At 38.7% G+C, this 24,033-nt stretch overlaps 1 protein-coding gene across 3 annotated transcripts in view; it reads left to right on the forward strand.

The window, feature by feature from the left end:
• orb2 (cytoplasmic polyadenylation element-binding protein orb2) overlaps positions 1-19,449 on the forward strand; it is a 513,070-nt gene extending 493,621 nt beyond the window's left edge. The window contains exons 1-9 of one of the 3 annotated variants that reach the window (XM_071592300.1): positions 33-120; positions 3,676-3,726; positions 7,259-7,635; positions 8,999-9,164; positions 10,214-10,326; positions 11,528-11,738; positions 13,319-13,500; positions 16,761-16,871; positions 18,415-19,449. In XM_071592300.1, the coding sequence (XP_071448401.1) occupies positions 75-120; positions 3,676-3,726; positions 7,259-7,635; positions 8,999-9,164; positions 10,214-10,326; positions 11,528-11,738; positions 13,319-13,500; positions 16,761-16,871; positions 18,415-18,531 (1,374 nt within the window). In that variant the 5' untranslated portion in view covers positions 33-74 and the 3' untranslated portion in view covers positions 18,532-19,449. Of the gene's footprint in view, positions 1-32; positions 121-3,675; positions 3,727-7,258; positions 7,636-8,998; positions 9,165-10,213; positions 10,327-11,527; positions 11,739-13,318; positions 13,501-16,760; positions 16,872-18,414 lie in introns of those variants that run through there. The other 2 variants (XM_071592298.1, XM_071592299.1) reach the window with 2 other exon arrangements.
• Positions 19,450-24,033: the final 4,584 nt, after the last annotated feature.

The following is a 24,033-nucleotide window of genomic DNA, read 5'->3' on the forward strand; positions in this document are numbered from 1 at the left end:
GACCGCGTGCACCGTCTCTTTCACCTCTGGGGTGTCCTCGGCCTCTCCACGTCGTCGACCAGCGGTCTCCTGCAATGTTCCGCGCGCTCCGAACGGCGCCCTCGCCATGGGTGGAGGAAGGTGAGAGTAGGGGGGGGTGGACGACCTCTGGCTCCCTCCCCACTCCCCTCCCCTCCCTTGACTCAGCACAGACCCGGTTCCTCGGTGTGGTAACCGATGCGTGCACGTGTCACCACCTAATCGCTCTTCTGAAGCGGTTGCGGTGGGTTCTGCGTATCCAGGACTTCCCGAAGACATGCCTAAGTGCCCTCCCCTCCTCCTACCCGTGCATCGAAAATATCCGAACTTTCCGAAAAAATCCGGTAAATGGGCGTGAGCTCTCTGAGACAGCTGATCTTCGTAATCACGACTTATACGATTGGTACGCTGGCCCCCAGTATGTTCCCAACTCGCCACACATGGAGCTTGGCATTGTTGACGTCTTCCTTCGACTGTTTGATGTCATTCATCCTCGATCTTTTGTTTTGGTCGTTTTCCTCTCTCATTCACTCAGCTGTTCTGACTTGAAATTGCGCGGTCAGCTTATCTCTTACAGTGCTTTTGATTTCTTTTCTGAAGGGATTCGGAAAAGAAACCGCGATAAGAGATAAACACACTGGGGTAATTCTTTGACCGCTCCTCGAGTAGCTTATCCATGCTCGTCCTTCCAATATGTGCTTACGTATTCACTAGTTCACCATTGCAATTTTTTTATTATTGTCAAATTGTGCCACTTTTATTGTCTCTCTTCGGTTCTTTGCCCCTTCAATGCTTCTAAGACTGGGTTGTGACAGCTACACAGTTTTATTCTCTCTGATTTGTTTTTTTTTCGTTTGCCTAATATAATGCGTGTTGTCTCATGCTTCCGCGTTGTGTCTTCGGGCGCGCATGCGCTGAAACTTTGGATCCAAGGACGAACATTGGCCGCCTTCATTGTGATAAACCAGCTTAATTTAATTTAATTTTTTGGTGCCTCAATGGCTGAGGTCATTTATCCTTTGGCATTACTAAGTACTCGAATTGAAAATATATAAGCCTATTAGCATGCGATGTTTATGTTCCGATGTTTTTCGATAACTGCCAAGTAATGTAATTTCTGAGGTTCTTATATGGCGCTATTTTTGAACTGCTCACTTGTTTGATTTCACGGAAAATTGGCGAAGTACACTTGGATAGTGCATTCGTAAATTAACTAGTGTTACGAATTTCCTGAAATGGAGATAGGGCAACTTTTGTTAATCCACTGGGGAAAGTGCCCTCGTTTTTCTGGCAAGATTTAAATATTGCGTGGAAATAAGTTGTCGGGCAATATTTTCGCCTCGAATTTATTTACCAGATACTCCGGAGCAGAGAAATATTCCCAAGTTCTCTACGCGAACTTTGTTCGGTTGTATTTTCCTGTAAATGTTCGCTGTCATGCGTCAACTTTTGTCGACCGGGCTCGTACCTTGCTCGCACCCGTCAAATCTGACTGGAATTCCATCCCGCTGGCAGGAGTGCATGCCGATGGAGAGAAAGGCCTCGAGAAATTTGTGTTGACGTGGGACCCGAGAGTGTAGGGGTGACCCTTAAGGCGTGCCTTCGTAGTGGCTTTAGTTTGCGGGCAACGTTCGATCGAACGATGGTGATCCATCACCCGTGGAGGGAACAATATTGCAGCAGTATTAGTTTTTAGGACAGGCGGTAGTCATTTGCGCCGTTAGGAATAGGTGGGTGAAGTTACGATGTTCAGGGATTGAGGAAGGGAGGAGGAAAATCCAGCGTCGGCATTAGCCCAAACATGACGTGAGGCGCAAAAGGGGCCACAATTTAACGTCTCATCCGACGTACGGTGTACTCCACTTGAGATGCTCTCCACTTAGCTCACCAGGTTGAAATCGCGATACCACTAAAGAAACTCTCCCACCGCCGGGTCTCGAACCCGGGCCCTCAGAGGAAACCTGTTGTAATACTAGCTGGCCCCAATGTGTGAACATTGTATGAATTTAGATTGTGATTTTCCTCAGCAATTTTTGGTGCAACAAACCTACAAGTTAAACAGCAATCTTGCTATTCGCCAAACTACGTAAAGCAGGCTGCCACCAAGTTGCTTTGCAGGCCATGAGCAAATAATTATTTGCCACCCCAACATATGTGGGGATGTGTATAGGGGGGTGGGGGGATATCATAAACCTTGAATGGTCAAAGTTAGCCAGAAAACCAAGGTTTAGTCTATATGGGAATGAGGGCAGGTGAGTGACTTTTCTGGTTCTTTTTTTACTTTTCTTGGTTGTTTGCCAGACTGCTCAGTCAGCCTAAAGTTAGCTGCATCCATGATGTTATGCGCAACACGCTATATATTAATCCCTCTCATGCGGTGCATCTAGTGTATTCATGCCGTAGCCCCTTTGCGACTTGCCTGCCTGAAGTCCATCAAGACAATTGAATGACTCTATGATCAGATTTTCACCATCTTAACATCCAGCATGAGTCTTATTAGTGAACTGTAAGTTCAATCCATAAAGGGAGTTCAGTTTTTCCTTGTAGTCCACTTGAGTTCATTCATTCATCAATAATCTCATGGCATTAAAATCAATGCTTACACCAAATATCATGCCCCATCATCCTAAGGGTACATCTTTTATCTTGACAAAATTGTTTCATTCCGACTTATTTGTAGTTGCTCTGAATTCTTAGATGTTGTTAGTTCTTCTTAGATGTTTTCAAAGGATGACTTGTTGCGCTTTATTCAGTATTTTCTGTCATGGCACCTTGCTCAGTGCAAACCCAGTTACTATCAAATTACTTTTGGAACATATTCCTCCACTTGCTGACTTAAAAGTATCCTGACTCATCTCTATGTCCAACCTTCTTTTACACAAGTTAAGATGTCAATCCATTATTCTTCAAAATACAATTATTTTAATTTGTTATTGATGGGATTCATTGCTTTATCGGCAGTTATTTAAAATGGGAATTTTTCAAGGTTTTCCTTGTTTCCCAGTTTTCAAAAAAGTGTTATTAGTAAGCTTTTGTTTTTAAACATATCTTCAAAGGCATATGCAGTTTTTTATACCATTGCAATTTAATATACATTTTCTTTTTTCACATTTTCAAAGTAAAACTTTAACATCACTGCATGCACAAATATTGATGAAATGAATGTTTACCTTGAAATGTGCCTTGGTATTCCAGTACGTACATAGTGTGCTGGGCTTTAGTGATGCCTCTGGGCACCCTCAGCTTTTCCCAAGCTGTGTGATTTGTAAATAGCCCTAGTTATTGTGGGAATCCTCAGGTGGCTCATGAAAAGATATTGCCTCTGCCACTATACTAATGTGTGAATTTCACATGCCATTGGGCATAACGATAGATGAGATCCTCACCTTTCAGACTAACCTCTGAGTTGATTACTGTAGGTCTTTTTGGTAATATACATCTGTTTGTCTGTTTTTAAATAATACTGAGGGTGCTGTAATTGATTAGCAATGTAGAATTTTTGTAATGCGTATTGTATTCATTGTTTAAGGGTTTGTTTTATGTAAAGGTTGCAGTGTATTAAGTATTTTAAACTGTTTTTTTAGCCTATTAAATTATGCATATATACACTGCTTGTATATGAAAAGAGTTGTTCTGACATCACTTTTCTCCTTCCAGGATTTATCAACTGTAACACCAATGCCTTGCAGTCTCTGGCTCAGCTTCATGGTATGTTTATTTACTCATTTATACAATGTACTGCACCTAAAATAAAAATAGTTTTCCAAGTTTTATTGGCATTCAATTAAAGATTGACCTGGCAAGGATGTATTTTCGATATTTATTTCGATAAAACTCATGGGTATATGTATTGGATATGGCTTACATTTTAGGCCAGCAAAATTATAAGATTGTAGATGCATCAAGAGCAGTCATTAAATAGGGTTGCTGATGAAGTCTTCCATATATCATTATCAGGATTTGCAAAATTACCTAGATTTAAGAAGGAAATATGTTGAAGAAAAAACCTGAACTGTTTGTCATTCTAGATGTTATTTTTAATGAAAGGCGTCCAGGGTTTCACTATTTATAATTCCATCATACAAATAATCCGCTGCCCTTGTTCTTTATCACTTATTGCTAGGGTCATTACGTCCATGAGCTCTGCTTCATTATGTACTCAAAGATGATTTATGTAATTATATTTAACGTACAGGCTTCCCACCAAGAGGGCCCGGGTTCAAATCCTGGAGACAACAAATATTTTTCAGTGGTATCCCGATCCCTACTTGAGGTGCTCTGTGGAGAGCACTTAGAGTAAGTACAATGTCCGTCAGATGGGACGTTAAGCTGCAGACCCCTTGGCACCTTTCGACGAGAGTAAGCTACTTCGAATGCTGGGTTTCTCTCCACCCTTCCTTTCCCATCCATCCCTAATGGCACAAATGACCTTAGCTGTAGGTTGCTTCTCATAAAAACTACTACTAATGCAGTTATATTACAATCAATTTCACCTAATTTAAAGTATGAAACAAATTATAAAAACATTAATTTTAGTTTTACATCACATCCATATGATAACATTCAGTGGCATTTGGCTACTGGCTGAAAGTTCTGAGGATCAGGTGGTGATTATAGCCCCTTATGAATCCCAAGTGTATGAGTTTCTGGGTATCAAAACTGTCTAGGAAACAGCACTGCAGGGAAATGAAATGTCCTCACTGCCAATAATGATTGATTTTTAACTGTCATGGGAATTAGTAACAGGTCCCATGCAATAGTATTGGCTAAGTGAATAAACAGAATTCAATTCACCACAATTCTTTGTATGCACAACATGGACCCTACAATAAACAATTAAAAGCCCCCTACAATAAACAACCGTAAACACCCTACAATAAAAAACTTGAAGGTTGGTTGAAAAGTTATGTTGAACAGAGACTCTATGACCCTTATGGCTAATGTTGATTAAAGTTGCCTTTTGCTTTTGTTCTGCTCTTAAATTAAAATTGACTTTGATTAATCAATATAATGTATAGGGTATACTTATTGGATTTTGAACCAGAAATAATTTAATAAACCAGGTGTTACAGTTACAGTATATAAGTGCTTAGACACTCAACCATTTAAGTGATATTTGGTTTTCAGCGGTAACCAGAGTATGCACAAGGGTAATAAAAGAAATTTTTAGTTACTGAAAGAAATTCCCTTCTCTTCTGTTGCTATAACTTACTATAAATAGTGTGCAGCAGTTAAGATATTATTATTATTCTACCCTGGCAATGCAGCCAGGTTACCAGAAGAGGAATATAAAGCTTGCCCAAAATATAACCTCCCATTGATAAACACTGATCTGAACTCTTTAAACTGTGGCAGGGTAACTTTGAACCCTCATATATTTGTGGTGGTGGCTTAGGGACTGTTCTCATTTATCATCTCTCTCCCCTCTGCTTTCCTCCACCCCACCCCTGTCTCCCTCCCCCCCACTCCCAATGACCCCGAGAGTGGCTGTGGCAGGATATCCTCATTCCCCTGCATCGACTTCTCCTCCCCCCAGCCCATTCCAATCCACCTGCTGTCCCTCCCACTTTTATCTTCTCCTTCCTCATCAAGTGCTTCTCTCCAATCCATCACATCAGCAATCCTGGTGGGGGAGGGGGATGCTCAGCAACACCACAGTTATTTGTCTCTGGCTATTTTGATGAACAAAAAGATAAGCTTGCTTTAAATCCAATTCTCAGCATACTATTCTATAAGCCCTGCTCTATTATGTATATCTACACCTAGCCTATTGTACCAAAGTCAATTCTTTAAAAGCTCAAAATTCTGGTCTCTCTTAATGGTTACTCATAGGTTTAACACATTCACAGACCACTATAATTTTGTGGTCACTGAAAATATTTACCAGGTGCCCTCAATGCATATAATGTGTTGCGTGTCTATTCATTGCTATTTCATGCTGTGGGCATGTAGTCATTTTTCTCATTAAGGAAAGGTTAGGAATTTGTTCTTGTGATTTCTGTGCGACTCAAAATCTGTTCAATTTATTTGCTTATAGGTGCGTGCTACTTTGATGTATGCTGTGGTTGGTTTCATTTGAGTTACCATAAATATTATACTTGAATTTGCGTGGTAATTATTTACGGGCATTCAAATAATAAGGGATTGTGAAAATATGTAATTTTGTGTGTAAAAATAAGAGCTTATTTAAGATTATCATTGTTAGCTAACAATTCAAAACTATCACCGTCCACTAATCTATGCAGAGTACTTGATTTAAAATCTCCCAACAATTAAAATGTTCAGCTATTTTCTGGAATGCAGCAGTTGTCATTGCTGTATCCAGAATCTATTTAAGGAATTCTTTGCTTCTTGGATTCAATTCCATAATAGAAAATGAGGCATCATATTTGGCAGCAAAATTTATCATGAGTATTTTTTCATTTTACAGGAGTATTTCAGGCTAAATAAAATGTAATGGATGGGGGGATAATTGAAAAGTAGCTCATACAACACAAACTATCATTAATTTGGTGTTCTCTCACTCATAAAAAATGCACCGAAAGTCCCAAGGCTAAATGTATCTCTAACAGATAAGAGCACTAATCTTGAAGTGCAATATTCCTTTAAACTCTAATAGGGATAAGCATGCCATTCAAATATCCACCTCCTCAGGAGTAAATTGTTATTCTTTAGTGTAGTTCTATAGCCAGATGTTTAATTTTTGGAATTTAAGAGTGATAGGATGCCAGCAAAAACTACTAGCCACCCCATCAGTATTTTCCCTCATAACCAACCATTTCTTGCTCATCATTGACTTCTGGTAAATAAGTAGTGCATAACAGTGACATTTCAAAGTTATGCTTCTCATGAATATATTTTGTGCTATTAATAAGTTGTTCAACTAAGATATCTCATTATTATATGCCATATGAATAATATGCTTCACATGACTGTCCATTGTCATAAATGGCTGCATACTTCATAATTCTGCATACACTTCTCATAATTCAGTGGTATCTTGACTGGTTAATGACTTGCTGTTAATGTCATTTTTCAGTTGGGTAAAATATTTTTTTCCGAGGCCAGACTGTGAAATGTGAATGATATTTGGTAGGCTGGTTGTGATAGGTTGGTTCATTCTAGTTTGAGATGACCGGTTATATTATGATATGGAGCCCACCATTCCAATCCAGTTTTTGGTTTTCATATTATTTTATGAATTAGACTTGACCAAAATATTCCATCGTTTGCCTTCCAGGGAAGTCACCCTTCTTCCCGGGATTAGATGAAACTGGAGGGGGTGGGCTGCTTGAGGAGACGGGGGGTGGAGGTCCCCCGCACCCAATGGATGGTGGAGGGGGTGGCCCAGGCCATGTCCTCCATGGCCACTCACCGCAGCAGGGGCCCAACCACCCGGCATCGCAGCCCCCACCCCCACCACACCATGGTGGCCCTGGGGGGCAGCACCACGGGGGTGGTGGAGGGGGTGGAGGACCCCTTCACCCCCATGCCCACCACCCCCATGCCCATCACCACCCACACCACCCCCACGCCCACCAGCATCACCACCACCACCACCATCCTCCACCTCCCCCGCAGGCATCCCAGCAGGCGCCGTCGCCACAGCAGGTGAGGGTTAGTATGGCTAGCTTACTAAATTTTCTTGTTTGAATCTCATATATGTGTGTTTGATTGCATGATTTCATTTGGCTTTGCCACCTCCCCTCACTAGATGAAGATACCTTGAGACACACCTGTAGATTGGCAATAAAAATATCAGTGATGTTCAATGTCCTCTAATATTACCAGAGGATCTCAGGGGAAGAATTCTATTATTCCATGTACCCCAAGTGGGAGGGTCTGAAGGAGAGGGCTGTGGCTCCTCTACATTTTCATTGGTCATACTTATTTCTATTATTGTTTTGGTGCTCATGTAGATAAATATTTAAACACTGGTTTATTTTTGCAAAACCAGCCATTAGCCTCGGTGGTGGATGACAAATACATTTTTTGTAATGAATAGGAATTGAATCGAAGGTAATAACCAATGAGGAAGCATCATTTATGTTTCCCCACTCCTCCCAGATTTCAAAATACTAGAATTCATGCATGAGTCTAATTTCAAGTTTTAAGTTGTCAAGTCATTTCTCTGCATGGCTATTCCTAAACTGCCTCTATTTGCATTTACTGTATTTTTATTAAATTTAACGTCCCCATCTAAAAGTACTCCCTTCAATCCAAAAGAAGATTTCATAATCTGAAAAAATTAAAAATTGACCTTATCATACTTTTCTCTGTAGTTCTCAAATAATAAAAAGCCAGATAAACATGTGGAGAGTATTGCAAAAAAGTATTTATTCCCACTTTAAAATACTAATGGTGGCATGTTAGCTGATTGAAAACAGGATTAAGTTTTTCTCTGATGGATTTGGGTTCAAATCTGGACAAATCTCAGAAAATAACTACTTGTTGCTAAGATTTGTTATTTTCATATAACTAGATATTTTTGGGGTAATATAGCACATGGAGAGAAACTGACTCCTGAATTATTTTTTACTTAATGCCCTTCACACCATCCCCTTTTTGAAAAGGCAGAGAGAAAAATTCTCATCTAAGTTCTCTCAGGAAACGTATTCCTTTACACTGGTTTCCTCCAAATTGCATTACATATTTTGTGCACTTCTTTCAACTCTTGCCATATTCATGGGTTGTTTCATGCATGCTCTTCTGTACCAGAATCTTCTCCTATTCTTTGGCTTCAGTCTCTTCAACTGCCTTCACCCATTACTTTCTCAGTCTGATTTATTTCGAGGTGTATCTCATTTGGTTGTATTTGTGCTACCCTTAAATACATGCGAATGAAGGACAACCCAATTTGTCAAGAATATTCCAGGCATTAAGAGGCTAGATTTGCATGGCTGCGTAGTTGGTCTGCTTTCATTTTTCCCATTATAGGTGGTCATTTATGATTTTATTGGCCTTCTCCTCTCATTTTCAGGTGCAAGTACAGGTGCCATCATCCTCAGTGGCACAGCCACCCCCAGCCCCACCCCCTCCACTTGGCTCCCCATCTCGCTCTTCGCCACACAGCCAGGGCTCGGAAGCTGGCGAGCGATACTCTCGGAAGGTGTTTGTTGGTGGATTGCCTCCAGACATTGATGAAGGTAAACTTAAGATTAAGAGTGAATTAATAAAGTTGAAAAAGTATATTTATCTGGACTTAGCCCCTTTGTTTACAAGCCCAAGATAAATTTTGTTTCTAATTTATGTCTTCATGTATTAGGTACATGAGTAAAAATTACTCTTCTCCTCATTACGTACATGATATGCTCTTGTAGGAACTTCCTGTGGAGATCAGGATTAATAATTTATAGTTTATGGATAAAAGTAAACAAATACATTTTTATTGAATGTCAGGATCATAATAAAATGTATTAGAATTCTAATTCATATAAATAGATGTTTCTTGTCTTTGATTTCTAGTGACTGATTAACTTTATTTGAATTCATAAGGAGTTGTTAAAAACAAGTAAAATTCATGGTTAGAGGAAGTTTTGTTCCAAATGACTTGCATCATGTTATCGCAAAATGCCAAAAGAATTCAGAAGTATAATGTAATTTGTATTTTTACCTTTAATTATAGGTTTGAAAATGAATTTTTAATACAGGGTGCAGCCGTATAACTTCCTTTCTTCTAAATCAAAACCCCCTTTAAAAAAGGAAGTAATGTTGCTGCACCCTGCAGAATAGAATATATTGGATTCAACTTCAGGTTTCATTGAACAATATTTTCATTTTTCATTAACTGAACTATGGAGCTTTTACTTTACTCGGTAGTGATATGTGTTGAAAGTAAATGGGACATTAGGACGACTGTGTTAAATAAAACTATGTTGTTGATATTTATATGTATGGTATGGTGCTGTGGAATTCATTTTGCCACATATCAGTAAAATTATGGAAAATGAAAGTAATTTTTTAATATGGACATCCATAATTTCCTTGAAGTTGTACTGTTAATTTTGTGTTGTTTGCAGTGAGGAAGTTATTTAGGAAGGGCAAATGGATATCTTGTAATAGTGTTATTATATCTCATGCACAAAAGAATCAAGACTCACAAATACACTTTCAATTTCCGTCTGTGATCTTTTCTTAGTTTTTATAGAAATACAATGAACATTTGTACTTAACTAGTTGTTTTATCCTCTTGCAGATGAGATAACAGCAAGCTTTCGCCGCTTTGGCCCTCTGGTTGTTGATTGGCCACACAAAGCTGAGAGCAAGTCTTACTTTCCACCCAAAGGCTATGCATTCCTGCTGTTTCAGGTGAGCTGTTGGCACAATACTAATCCATTCAAACCAATATTTCATTCTTAACTACTTATTTTAGGTCATAATAGCCATGTTCCTTTTTGTTTGTGGAACAAATTCTTTTGCTTGCATTTTTTCTAGTTTTGATAATTAATACATGTGGAAGGGATCTCATTTGAATTGAGAAAATAACAATGGGTGTTACTGATGACTATAATTTTCCCTTTAGTTGTAAGATTAGATTTATGTTTTCCATAGTCCATCATTCATGCAGGCCTTGAGAAAAAACAAAACTATAGTTTGACTTATTTCAGTTATACCAATGAATTGCCAAGCCATGTGGGATGGTCCACATAAAATTGCCTTAATCAGATGTCAAACACCCATGAGACAAATTAGTAAAAAGGATGCCATATTCATTAAGAAAGGGAATCCATGAAATTAGTAGCCACCCCGTATTTCCTCTACCCACGATTCACTTAAATGTTTTTCACAGTTTGTGTAGGATAGAGATAGAGATTGCCCTTTCCTTAGGAATTGATCTTTAGTGTATTTTAATAGTAACAGCATATATGATTGTAATTTCAATTTAAAATTTGGGTTTTGTTTCATTTTTTATTTTCAATTATGAAGCAATAGCCTGTTATTGCTTGACACATGCTCTTGAATATAAAATATCAGCTACTGCTGCTAAGTAATGCCAAGGGGCTTTTAGTGTCACTGTTATTGGGCCTTATAAATTAAGGAGTAATTGAGATATTTAATTGGTAGATAAATTTGCATGGTCTTTCTCTTCTGTCCATCTTTCCATACTCATTCATAGCCAATGGCCTTTCAGACAATAACCAAAGCAGCTGTGCAGATTTTGTTTTACCACTTTTTTGTTTGCTTATTTGTTTATATGCCTATAGCATTAGTTCAAACTAACCTCTAACTGATAGCAGTATGTAGTTTGGTTATGTTGGTAGCCAGCATATATCAGTGTCACCCTAGAAAAAAGACATCCACCTCTACTTTTTTATGGCTGTCAAACTAACTGCGTCAGCCATGGCCTAACTAGAGACTGAAAGTTGCCAGGGAGGGGTATTTTTTTATTTTTATTCATCACTCTCAGTTTTTTCTACTATTAACTTTCGAAATGTGGTCATATCATGTGCATGCAGTTAATTATTTTTCAGTGATTATCATTGACCAATCAAGCCAATTTTATTTGCAGGATGAGAGCTCAGTCCAGCAGTTAATTGATGCATGCATCCAGGATGAAGACAAGCTGTATCTATGTGTATCATCTCCAACTATAAAGGATAAGCCAGTCCAAATACGTCCTTGGCGTCTATCAGATGCTGATTTTGTTCTGGATGCTTCAATGCCATTGGATCCCCGCAAGACTGTATTTGTGGGTGGAGTACCTCGTCCTTTGAAGGCTGGTTAGTGACATACCTCTTTTAAATTCTGTATAACTGTCATAACATCGATGTCCTTTTAGGTGTCATATTTTATTGAAAACTATCGTATATTAATTATGGTCAAGACATATTGCAGAAAAATTTCAAACTGACCAGGTTAATCTAATTAATCACAAAAATTTTCTTAAGTTGGATCATTTAATATTCCCTCATCATCCTACCTGATTTAAGAGAAAATTTTCTGCATTTTTATGGCATGTCATGTATCAGCTATTTTCCCTCCTCATTTTTTGCCTCATCATTTGGGAAAAGCAAGTTGAACTGACATAAGGGAATATGATATTGAGCAGATTGTGGAGAATTGAAAAAGTTTAATTTGTGGGAAAATTATTAGTGACGATCATGGAAATAACCTAAATATTGTAATGAATTTCATGGCTGAACAATCAACGTATACTTGGGTAAACTATTTAGCTGTTGTTTTTCTATCTTTACGCCTTACAAGTCATTCCTTTGAAAATATAAATTCATTATTTTTTTTAAAAAACTTAATTATTTTCTAAAACCATTATTTGCTTTCCATGACTTTAACATTTATTCAAGAGCTAGAAAAAACAAAATTGATTGTTTTATCGACTTAATCCTCTTGTCCCTAGTCTTCATAAATAAAATAAATTCAACTTTACCTTTCTGTTGAACTTTGATTAAATAATAGGAAATTAACATTAAAATTGAATAATTTACTATTAGTTGTATAGCATAATATATCTCTATCTAAATTAATGCTTTGAAAATTGAAAATAAATTTATCTTTAACATTTCTAATTTTTCTTTGCATATGTTTATTTCATTCATTGTTTATTTTCCAAATCCATCCACTAACCTACTTACTGATGACCACAACTCCTGACTGATTCTAGCGATCTATGACTGAGTAATTGATTATGGCATTGAGATTGTCTTGAATGCATATACCTTTATCACAGAATGGATACTATTTCCATTTGATTCAACTCTTCAGCACTGAATAGATCCTTAACAAGGTGATATAAAAAAACCTAGAATTTGCTATTCTTGGGAGTATGTTAATATTCAGGTGTAATTAGATTCATTTTTTGAAAAAGCTAAGGAAAGATTAGCCCTTTCATTTGGTTGGCCTATCAGCTGATGATACAGACTAATATAAGCAGCAATATATTTTTTCCAAAAGCAATGTGAAAAGGGAACCCAGTTATTCTCTTCTTATTAATACTTAGGAGATTAAGCTATAATAAAATAAATTGGAAAAGATAAATTTTTATTCTTTACCTAACATGTGCTTTTATAAAGTTTTTATAAAAATAAATTGTCCTATGTACTTTGCTACATTGAAACATCTTTCCCCTATTTTTTTTAAATCATTGAATACACCTTGAAAATGGGTATACCACTTGGGGAGGTCTTATTTATTTGGGCTGGCTTTAAAGAAGTTGCCCAAGAAGATCAGCTTGGAGTTAAAATGTTCTGGCAAAATGCGTTGATGCTGTGTCATAGTCTCCAGTGTTCTTTCTAACTTTAACTAATCGTTCTAATCTTTTGTCATCTCTCTTTGATATCTTCAGTTGAACTTGCAATGATCATGGATCGGCTCTATGGAGGAGTATGCTATGCTGGTATTGACACTGACCCAGAATTGAAGTATCCAAAGGGAGCAGGGCGTGTAGCTTTTAGTAATCAACAAAGTTACATAGCTGCTATAAGTGCTCGCTTTGTTCAACTGCAACATGGTGACATTGACAAGCGGGTGAGTGAAACATACACTAGAATGTAATTTATACTGATTAATAGCATTTAGGCTGTTGGGCAGAGGATGGTGAAAGTCAATTCTGAGTAATGTATTGTTCCGTTCAATTGGTAAAAAAGTTCATTTTTTAAGTTGTGCTTATCCTCTTCTGGTGAAAATGTGTTAAGAAATGACTTTTTTAAACTTTAATTTTGAGTGTGATTTTTTATGGCGTGGAAATATGGTATTTGAAGTAAGACAAAAGCATAGATTGGAGGTCTTGAAATGTGAGTGTAATGAAGGATTGAAATAGTGAAATGGACATAAAGGGAAACAAATGAGGAAGTGCTCCGTGTGATGAGGGAGAAAAATGTAATATTGGGAGAAATTCAAGGAGGTGGGAAAGTTGGATGCAGAGCATTTTGATTGGTGATTGAATGTTGAAGACTGTGATAGAGAAGAGGAGGAGAATGTTAGGCAAGCAAATAAGGGGAAGGAATAGGGCAGAAATGTTGGATGGAATTAAAGGAAGAAGGAAGTATGTGGAATTGAAGAGGGTCAGGATGGAGTGTCAGATGTCAGTTTGTGTTTTGTTAGGAAAGGTAAGGAAATGGATTATTTTGCCATTTTATAGGCTATGACCATCCAAAACCTCCCTTAGCTGGTAGGATACCAATAGTAGTAATCATTCCTAAACCACCCACAGGTTTATGTTCTGCTTCATGCATGGGTGGTATTGTATACTCTGGTAGTTCAGCCCTTGGGAAACATGATTACAAGCCAGAAGTTATGATTACAAGGGAAATTATTGGCATTCAATGGTTGTAGATACAGATCACAAAAATTATCTTTAGGGCATATTGAAATGCATGTATACAGTATACTATAGGATGCTTCTGTATGAGAATTTTATGACAAAAGTCCGTTAGATTGGGAATGAGATGATTCCTGATAGCATTAATAGATTATGAAAGAAAAATTTAGATATTTATACAGCTCAGATATGAGAGATTTAAACATTTTTTAGTGTAATTTACACAAATGGCAAGTGTTTTCACTTTGATACCTGGCATGCAAGTCCACCTCAGGTTTTCAGCTAACATAAAATTTCAGAAACTTCAAAATAAATAATTTTGTACCTTCAGATATTTATATATTAAAAAAAGGTATTCATCCAGAAATAAACACAGCCATCTTGTCTTGTCTTTATAACATTTAAAGATGTACTGTATTAAACCAGCGAACTTACTTAATGTATTCACCATGTTATTTCAGCAATTCAAAAAGTCATAAAAATGTTTTATTAGTTAACATCCTCTTTGATGTGCTAATTGAAAGTCTTGATGAGAGTTTTTTAATCGGTGTAAAGAGAGCTTGCCATTATGAAACTATTGAATTTAATTTGATGTATGTATTAGGAGAACATGAGAGAAAAGTAGAAGTTGGGCTCCAGACAAGCAGCTAATTCAGCACTCTGCTCCCTCCTTATGAAAATACCGTAGTTGCCATCATAACAAAAGTAGCTGACACCTATGGTATCGGAATAGTAACATTCCCCATCATGAGGATATCGCATGATGAGAGGCAGCCAAGTGTTTTCCTCTGATAATTATAGCCTCCACCTTTCCCCTCCCTTGCCATGGCAGGTTGTCCAGCCTACCTCCACTCTCCCTCTTCCATGCAGCAAATTATGCAGAAAATATTGTACATGAATTGTAATTTATCCCTCCTGAATTCTTCCCTAATCCACTTAGAATTTGATTAATTTGCATTCAGTAATGAATCCTTCCATGATGAAAACTAATTTTGAGCAATTACCACCAGGCAATAAGTATAAGTTTCTGGTGGTGAAAAAAATGTTGAGGTATCAAATCAGAGAGGAGTGGAATATGGTAGCGCAAGGTGGTGTATTCCTGTTGATGATCTATTCTAGTTTCTCCCCCAATACTGCCAATATTTTTAGCGTAGATGTCCTAGCCAACCCAACCATTTCCTTGGTCACAGTAAGCTACAAGCATCAATAAATTGCAATGTAAGGATAAGACACTTCTTCAATTTTTTCTCCTCATATGTTATTTCACTTGGTGGTAAATATATAAGCTAATCCCTGTGGACGGTTTATAGGTTTCTTAAAAATAAATAGATTGTAGATAAATTGTACTGGGTATGTAGTCATATGAAGTCATTTTTACATTGTGTTGGATGTCATTTTTAACAAATTACAATGATAGGTACCTTTTTGTCTGTGAAAGCAATAAATGCATTTTCACACTCCAGGAATAGATGTCAATGCCAGAAATGTATCCATCGTGAAATCTTATTTCTCCCTAGCCAAAATGATTGACTTCGAACATTTTTGGCATTCTCTTTCCCATTTGTAGTTGCTTTCTCTGTTGGGTTGTTTGCTTGATTCATTTGAAGTTACAATGATCCACCTTTCGTGCTTGTCTACTCCTTTCCAGTACTTACCTCGTTAGCTTTATTTTGATTATGCCACTGTTCCATATTTCTGCCCTATTGAGTGTTAAGCATTGATTTTTTTACTTTTCTCCTCTGTTTTGTTGTATAATTTTTCAGTTCTTATTAGCCATTCTGTGTTTTTCTGTACTTTCTTTTTTCCACTTCAATCAATTTCCCATTGTTTTACATTTGAGTCCATCTTTCATATGTACTATGTTGCTATGAAGTTGCATATATATATATATGAAAGCAAACCTTTACAGCCATAGAGGTTCATCAGATTGGCATACCTTTATAGTGGGGTTTTAAATCTTGATTGTTATCATGTCCCTCTTCATTAAATTATTTCTTCAGAATTTGTCTTCAAGGTGCAGTAGCATCTAATACCTACTGGCATTTGTGTCTGTGAGCCTTTGGATTACCAGTATCAACAATGCTACTTGTTACATGTAATAATAGTAATTTATGAGCCCAAATCTTCCTTTTCTAAAATGAAATCTTAATCCAGGCTGAATGGAACATATTCTTTGAATTTTTGGTGTAATAGGTGTATATTGAATTGCTCACTGGCTATATTAATTACTATACCCAGTGAACAAATACTTGACCCCTCAGTCTTAACTGACTAGCATGCTGTAAAATGGTGGCATATCATGGTGACAGTGATGGTATAATGTCGTAAAAATATACTATAAATAGAATGAATTGGTAGTAGTAAATATTTTAGCACAAGTTGATTTCATTGAATAAATCAATCATTAAAAATATACCTATGTTTGAGTGTGTTACTATATTCATATTTCATATTTTTCTATGTTAAGGTGGAAGTGAAGCCCTACGTCTTGGATGACCAGATGTGTGATGAATGCCAAGGACAGAGGTGTGGAGGAAAATTTGCTCCCTTCTTCTGTGCAAATGTTACATGTCTCCAGGTCAGTGGCCTCATTTATTTTTGTTTTATACTCTCATTCTATTCAAGTTTTTTATGCTAAAGGTTCAGTTTCTACAGAAACCACGAAGCTTTTATCATATTTATGGCTCCTAGGAAATAAGATGAAGTGTCATAAAGGGTTTGACCGGGGCAAGGGATACCAAATAATACATACAACACATGTTACTGAATACTGAAATGTGAGTAATACTATGAGAGAAGCACTGCCACATTTAAAAAAAATTTGGTGCAATTACATCCAGTTCTTAATTGGAATTCAATCTGTTTATCTCCTGACAAGGCCAACTGCTGTGTTGCACAGTCTTATGAATCATGAGTTAGTGTCTAAACTAGTTTAATTCATAAAAAATACTTTCCATTCATCGTCTCCCTCTCAGTAATACTAAAATTTCAACCTTATCCTTGTACATTATTTGTCAGCTTCATTCTGCAAGTAGTGATTTACAGTCATCTAATGCTTTTATAGTGATTAAGTTAATTAGTTTCAATTTCAAAATATTTATGATTTGTCCAAAATAATCTGCTACAAATGATAAACTCTGTTCCGATCCTTTCTGTTCATGGTTCTGTAAGAGATGAAATAAAATTTTGATCTACTTTGTAAGCAAATTTCTTGCCCCAAAGTATGCTCAGGTGGGAGATAACAAAACAGTGGATCTATTGTAATCAGTTAGAAACATTATTAGACTAATTTGTAAAGAACTTTTCTGTTTGGTAACCGCTTGACTTTAAAGTATTCAATTGACATTTTAGTTTGTTAGAGAAAAGTAAACTGATGTTAAAATGAGTATTTAGTGACGAAAGGCTCTTGGCGATTCCGTCTTCTCTTCCGTCTTCTCACCAGGACCTAGCGTCAATTCAGAGTGAAATAATTCATTATATTGCGCATGGTATATTGGTAATTTTATTTCAAGCATTAACTACATGAGAATCAACATAGCAAAATATGAGGACTGTATGTCTTCATATTTCAATATGGAAACCTAAAACTTACATTTGTTTGACTTGCTAGCATGGAAAAATGAGTTTTAACAACATGGATTACTCTTTCATTCCTTCCTTTTTGTTTCAGAGCATTTAATGTGCTGAAGTCAGCTTACCTTAAAATAACCAATGAAGTCATAGTAATAGAATCTCACCTATTCTTTCTACTCCTTCAGGATTTTTTAACTTTGTGGGAGACATTCATCATCAAATGAATTAAACCAGACTTCACAGAAATTTAATACTTTCCCACACAGAAATTTAATACCTTACAAGCCTGTCTTCATTGTTACAATATCAAAATTTTTCATTTTTTTTGCTTAATTTGTTTTGAGAATCATACCTAATCACCCTGACTGCCCTCATGGGCCAGATCAGAACTGTAGATGGCACCAAAATATGATGCTTTTCAGAAGAGGTCCCACTGTGTGATATTATTATGTTTGCCAGCCGATTAAATGTGAATTCTGAGTGGGCATGGACACTAATAAAACTTCTATTTTTTTCCCCTTCCTGCTCTGAAAACAAAATACTACCAGTACTATTGCGAGCATTGTTGGGCTACCATACACTCTCGGCCAGGGCGTGAGTTCCACAAGCCTCTGGTGAAGGAGGGCGCTGACCGGCCGCGAGCAGTGCCCTTTCGTTGGTGTTAGCGGTGGCCGCCTGCCCAGGGAGAACACGCGGGGCCATCTCCGGGAGTGCAGGACGTGGGACGTGGAGTTGGCAGGGCAGGAGGCGGAGCAGGGCAGCATTGGACCCACGGGTGGCAAGGTTGATGACCAGCGTTTTCCCTACTACCCTCTCTGACTCTCTGAGGGGTCAGCAGTGATGGCAGACACCCGGAAAAGGGGGGGATGGATTGTGGGGGAGAAGATGACCACACCCCCCCCCCCTCCCCTCTGGAGAGAGATATAACAGAGAGAGAAAAACATGCAGGGGACCCTCTTCTTGTTTGGCAGATGGGAATGGAAGGGCGAGAATACTTCGGTTCTCATGGATGTTATCTGGAATGGTTTTTTTTTCTTACATTTTTTATTGCCATCGGTGCTGTCCTATATATGGGCAGAATAGTTAGGTAGGCCCTGCATTTTTTTTTTTGGGAAAGAATGGATTTGATGGCCCATTTTGTGGGACAAATGTAATTGACTGCACGGTGGTTGTTTCTAATGGATGAGCAATTGTTTCTTGTCTTGTGTGTAGGGCTACACACACACCCACCCACACATAAACAGACGACTACACGCAGACATACACACACAAACACATGTTATTTTAAAAAAAAAATCATAAGAGTAAATTCTCTTCTGTTTTTAATTTGAGCAAGTACATATGTTTGCACTGTGCCGGAATTCTTTTGTCTTTTCAAGTCTCTCTGCCAATACTTTTGATAATAATAAGACACTCAACTTAACGTACACCCTTGATGATGAACTTTTATGAATTTTCAGGGTATTTGTAAATAAGCATTGTCTGAATTGAATTGAGACGTGATTTTTAATGCCTGGCAATGGGCACACCAAAGGAAGGGGTGGGGGATTTTAATGTGGCCACAACACCAGCACAGCACGAGAGGGAGAGTAGAGAGAGGTGGGGGGGTCACCTTAGTGGGGGTAGGGGAGGAGATCAGGGGATGGAGGCGGTTGTCCGGATGCCATGCAGAAAGGGGGGGGACTTGAGGAGATGGGGCGGAAGGGGGTGAGAGCTCCCCTTCCCCCCTCTCTGGCCCCTATGAGATGATCTCCCCCCCCTCTCCCCATGGCACAGCCCGTGTCCCATCCCCTCCCTCCCCACTCCCAATGCCCCCTCCCAAACCTCTGTCCAACCCACTCTCCGTCGACGCGGATCACTCTTTAAAAAAATGAAATAAACGTGTACATAGTTGTTGTAAAGTTAACCGGTAGTTGTTTCAAAATACGATTTGTTTCATATTGAAGTGAAGTGTACCTTCATTATTTATTTTTTGGGTCTCGTTTTTTGTACATAAAGAACACATTTTTGCCACTGACCAACGCTGAGTCTGTTCTCCCTTGCTTTTTGGGTGCAGGGTCTGCATCGTCCGTGGGCTCACGTTGTCATGGGATTGAGAGCCCTTCGAGGTCGCCAGATCCCAGGGCTGCCTCGTCAGGTGCTCTCCCTGCTTGACTAACTTTTTGATAAGACATTTCATAGGGAGCGATTACCTCCGTCATTACGAATGCTACCGATTTGATTAGTACTTTTTTATATTCTCCGTGGGAAGAAAACAAGAAAGGGACAAATGGAAAGCATTGGCAGAGAACCTAACCGGACTTGCAAGCTCTTATAGTATTTCCTGTCCTCAAAACTTGACACGTATTTTGCTTTCATACACACACACACACACTCACACACACACATATACAGATACACATTACACATACCGTTAGTACACTTTTGTATAAAAGCCATGCTTGTTGCATGTGGCTTAATGCGTGACTCCTTTTGCATCCTCCGTGCTCATGCTCTGCTAAGCCCGCATCCCAGCTTTTGGGCAAGAGCACCACTTTTATTCGCAAACTGGAGTGTGGAGGGGTGAGGAGGAATCAGGTTGGCTTAAAGCCCCTCTTTCATGTTTTCAGGGCAGCCAACCTATGACTCTCCCCTTAACCAAAAAAGAAAAGCAAACCCTTTCCACCAACTCCTTTGCTCCCCACATCTCCCCACCCCTCTTCCTTCTCCCAGTGGATCCCTCAGGGCAGACACATAACCATTAAAATGCCGTCTGAGTGATTCATGGGTAATCTTAAAGGAAAAGAATGAGGAAATCCAAATATATAAAATATATATAATTATATATATGTATAGATAAGACACTTGTGCAATCAAAAGGAACAGCTTCATTCCTGTTCCCTCCCAGACACCAATGCCTCTCCTTTGGTGAGGTTTCTCTGGCTTCTCTGTAAGGCCAGAAGGAGTTAATTTTATCTCGGGATACCCAGCTTTGTCTGTCGTGTATTATTGTTGAGGCACCAGTTTGCCTCTCTCACCCCAACCCACTACACCACCCTCCTCTCCTTGTAACCCAAACCCTTATCCCCCTCTCCCCCATCCTCGCGCCCATTAGGGTGGTTTTCTTCTCGTACTCTGTGTGATATAATCGAAAGAAGGTACTTTGCACGAAAGTAGTCGTCTTTTTCCAATAGATTTGTATTTTTGAGTGTTGAAGTTTTTTATACGGCTGTTGTTATTATCTTAGTTGAAATGGGAGGGAGTATAGTAGTCGCGAATTGTGAAATGCAAGTAAACACATGAGCGTGGCCAATAATGCTGTTGCCCACGTCGTGCGTGGGATCCCGGCTCGAGAGAGATAGAGAGAGAGAGATGTGCTTGTTCTGGGGCTCACGCCGATGCGGCACACAGCCTCGAACAAGTCCCATGCCCCCAGAAAAAAGAAACCCTCCTCCCTTTTAAACAAAGAAATCCCTTGCCTCCCCCACCCTCTCCTTTTCCTTCCAGGCCCTCTTTTCTCATCTCCCCAGCACCCTTCTTTGTGTCTCCCCGCCCTGAAAGAAAAAAGAAAAACCCATCCCTAGTCACTGATGGAGACCCCCTACATGGACTCCTGCCACCAAAATCATCCCCCTACTCCCATCCATACCCTCACTTCCTCAACCTCACCTCCACGCCCCCCCAGAGCAGGGGAGCGATAGTCCTCATCACGGCACATCCCCCCTCATCAGCATTAGCGAGGTGCCCAGGAGAGTGAGGGCCAAGCCACTTGGACTCACCCCACCCTCACCAAGCGAGGGGCTAAGTTCAACCTTGCAAGCAAGTGTAGAGAATGCATGTGATGTAAGAAGTTATAATATATACATATATATATATTTTTCGGTTCTAACTGGCTTGGCTCCTCATTGAATGAGGTCAAACCTTTCCCTTGGGTACCTCCTTCCTTTCCCCTATTTCTGACCGCCCCTCCCTATTTCCTTTCCACTTGGTTCTTTCTCCTATCACCACTCCACCTCAGCCCCCCTCCCCCACCTGCCTCACTTGTGCCCTTCTTGATTTCCCTCGACCAAAAATTGGTCCCGCAGGCCAAATCCATGGTGCATGGGGAGACCCACCTTGGGTTGGGGTTAAATATGTGAAGTGTCCTTTTTTTTTTAATTTTGCACTTAAGGAAAAAACTTTGTTTCTTTTTAAAAAAATGTTCTTGTCAAGTTTTTAGATACATCTGCATGTGATCTCCCAATACCAAAGAAATGTGAGGCGTTGTAACCGTAATAAGATTTTTAAAACAAACGCTACTCTCGTTGTGAGTAGGCTGTTGTACTTTTCCCTAGGCAAATTTTAAACCTATTTACAGATTTTTCTTTTTTTTTTAATTTTAACGTAGTCAAAGGAGAATATTGGATGAGTCATGGTGTTTCCCGGTGGTTGTTGTTGTGTCGCGCAGGTACTGCTGCAAGGGCTGAAAATACCCTGCTAATGGTCCCGCCGTCAGTTGTTCATTGTTTTTTATTTTTGGATATGACATTTTCTGTATCCCCTTCCTTGTTTAATTTCATCGTTGACACTTGCCGTAGTTGTTTCTGATGGATTTTTGGAGTAGTGGCATGTGTGCACCGTTAGGGGTTTTTGTCTGGTTAGTTGTTTTGTCTAGTCATCATTCATTACTGGAAGTGTGCATAGTAAGACTGGTAGGGGAGGGTCTTTGTTCAATTCTTGTTGTAGAAAAAACACAATCTGGTTCCTACCTTGGGGAAATATATAGGAATACTTGACTGTATAATATGTAGCCCACTACTACCATTTTGGTACAAATAATTATTCATTTTGTAAAACATTGTTTGTAAAAAATGAAATAACATGTTTTCCTTTTTGTACTATTTATAATGCGCTTTGAACTACAAGTGTGAGTTCTCTGCATTCTCTGTGAAAAATTTTGCTGTGGATGTGTGTTTGGGCGTCACTTAAATAGTAATGATATAACATTATTTTTGTCAATGTTTGGTGCCATCTATGGGAATGGTGAGGATTTGGACAGCGCATGTGAGGAATTTCCTTTTTTTCTATAAAACATAAAGTCACAACTGGAAGGAATGTGTGAGTTTGGTTGATGTGGTCAGATGTTTTTTTTATGAAGTTTTTCATAGTGATGTTGAATGTTATCATAAGGTTTCCCTGCATAAAAAATGTCTATTTATTATCAATATCCTTCAATTTTTCTATTATTCAGAGTATTTTCTATTTTTCCCTTGAGTAGTCGTTATTGTTTTTACTTTTTGAGTTAATGAAAATGTTTAGGGGTTAATACAGTTTATATTTTTGCAATACCCAGTCCCATTTTAAGTAAGAAAATGTGATGACTTGAGGTTGGGCTTTGCGAGCACGTGTGTGTCACGCGCTTGTGTGCGGGCTTTTGGGAGGCTTGTGGTGCGTGGTGAATCAGGGGGGAGGGTCCGTCAAGGGGATTCTGCGGGAGGGAAGCATTCCTCCTGCTTTCCCGTTTCTGGCTACCGCACTCCTGTACGTTGCCGCCCCCAGCCTCTCTCTCCCCCACCTATCCTCACGGTGAGAAAACCGAAACAAAAAAAAAGTGAAAAAAAATGTTTTAAAAAATCTAAAAATTTAATTATGAAATTTTTTAATCTCCTTGGTGCTTGGCAGCTTTTCCAAAAAGTGTGTAGTCTTTCTTTGAGAGGAATTATTATTACCAGAATAGGCAGATGAGCGTGGGGAAGGGGGGGCGGGGTAAAGACAAGCAACTCCTCCCTCGTGATATCTGGCATGGCATTATTTTTTTTCTACTGCTTGTAATTATTTTTTTTTTGATTGCCATCCAGCCGCTTCCCTCCCCACCCGTCTCTCCCTGGGATGGACAGAAAATACCATGGTCCCCAGCTGGTGGCCCCAAAAATAACGTGGTCCCAGGCTCTGGGCCCTTCCTATCCCTAGGGGCCAAAGAGATCGGTTGATGTTATGTGATAGTTGTATTTAATACAAAATCTACACGTGATTATTTTGTAGCCTTGGGTAACTTATTTAACATTAGCACTATTTAACTTTTTAATAAGACTTCGTAAATTGTATAAAATATTATTCCAGTGTGATGATTCCATGTATTAAAATTGTAACATGATTACTCTGTGTAATAGATTTGCCTCCTCAGAGTGGTAGCGTGCACAAAATAAAGA

The sequence above is a fragment of the Hetaerina americana genome, unplaced genomic scaffold, assembly GCF_022747635.1.
Source record: "Hetaerina americana unplaced genomic scaffold, ioHetAmer1.1.p SCAF_5, whole genome shotgun sequence".
In the NCBI taxonomy this organism is placed as follows: Eukaryota; Metazoa; Arthropoda; class Insecta; order Odonata; family Calopterygidae; genus Hetaerina; species Hetaerina americana.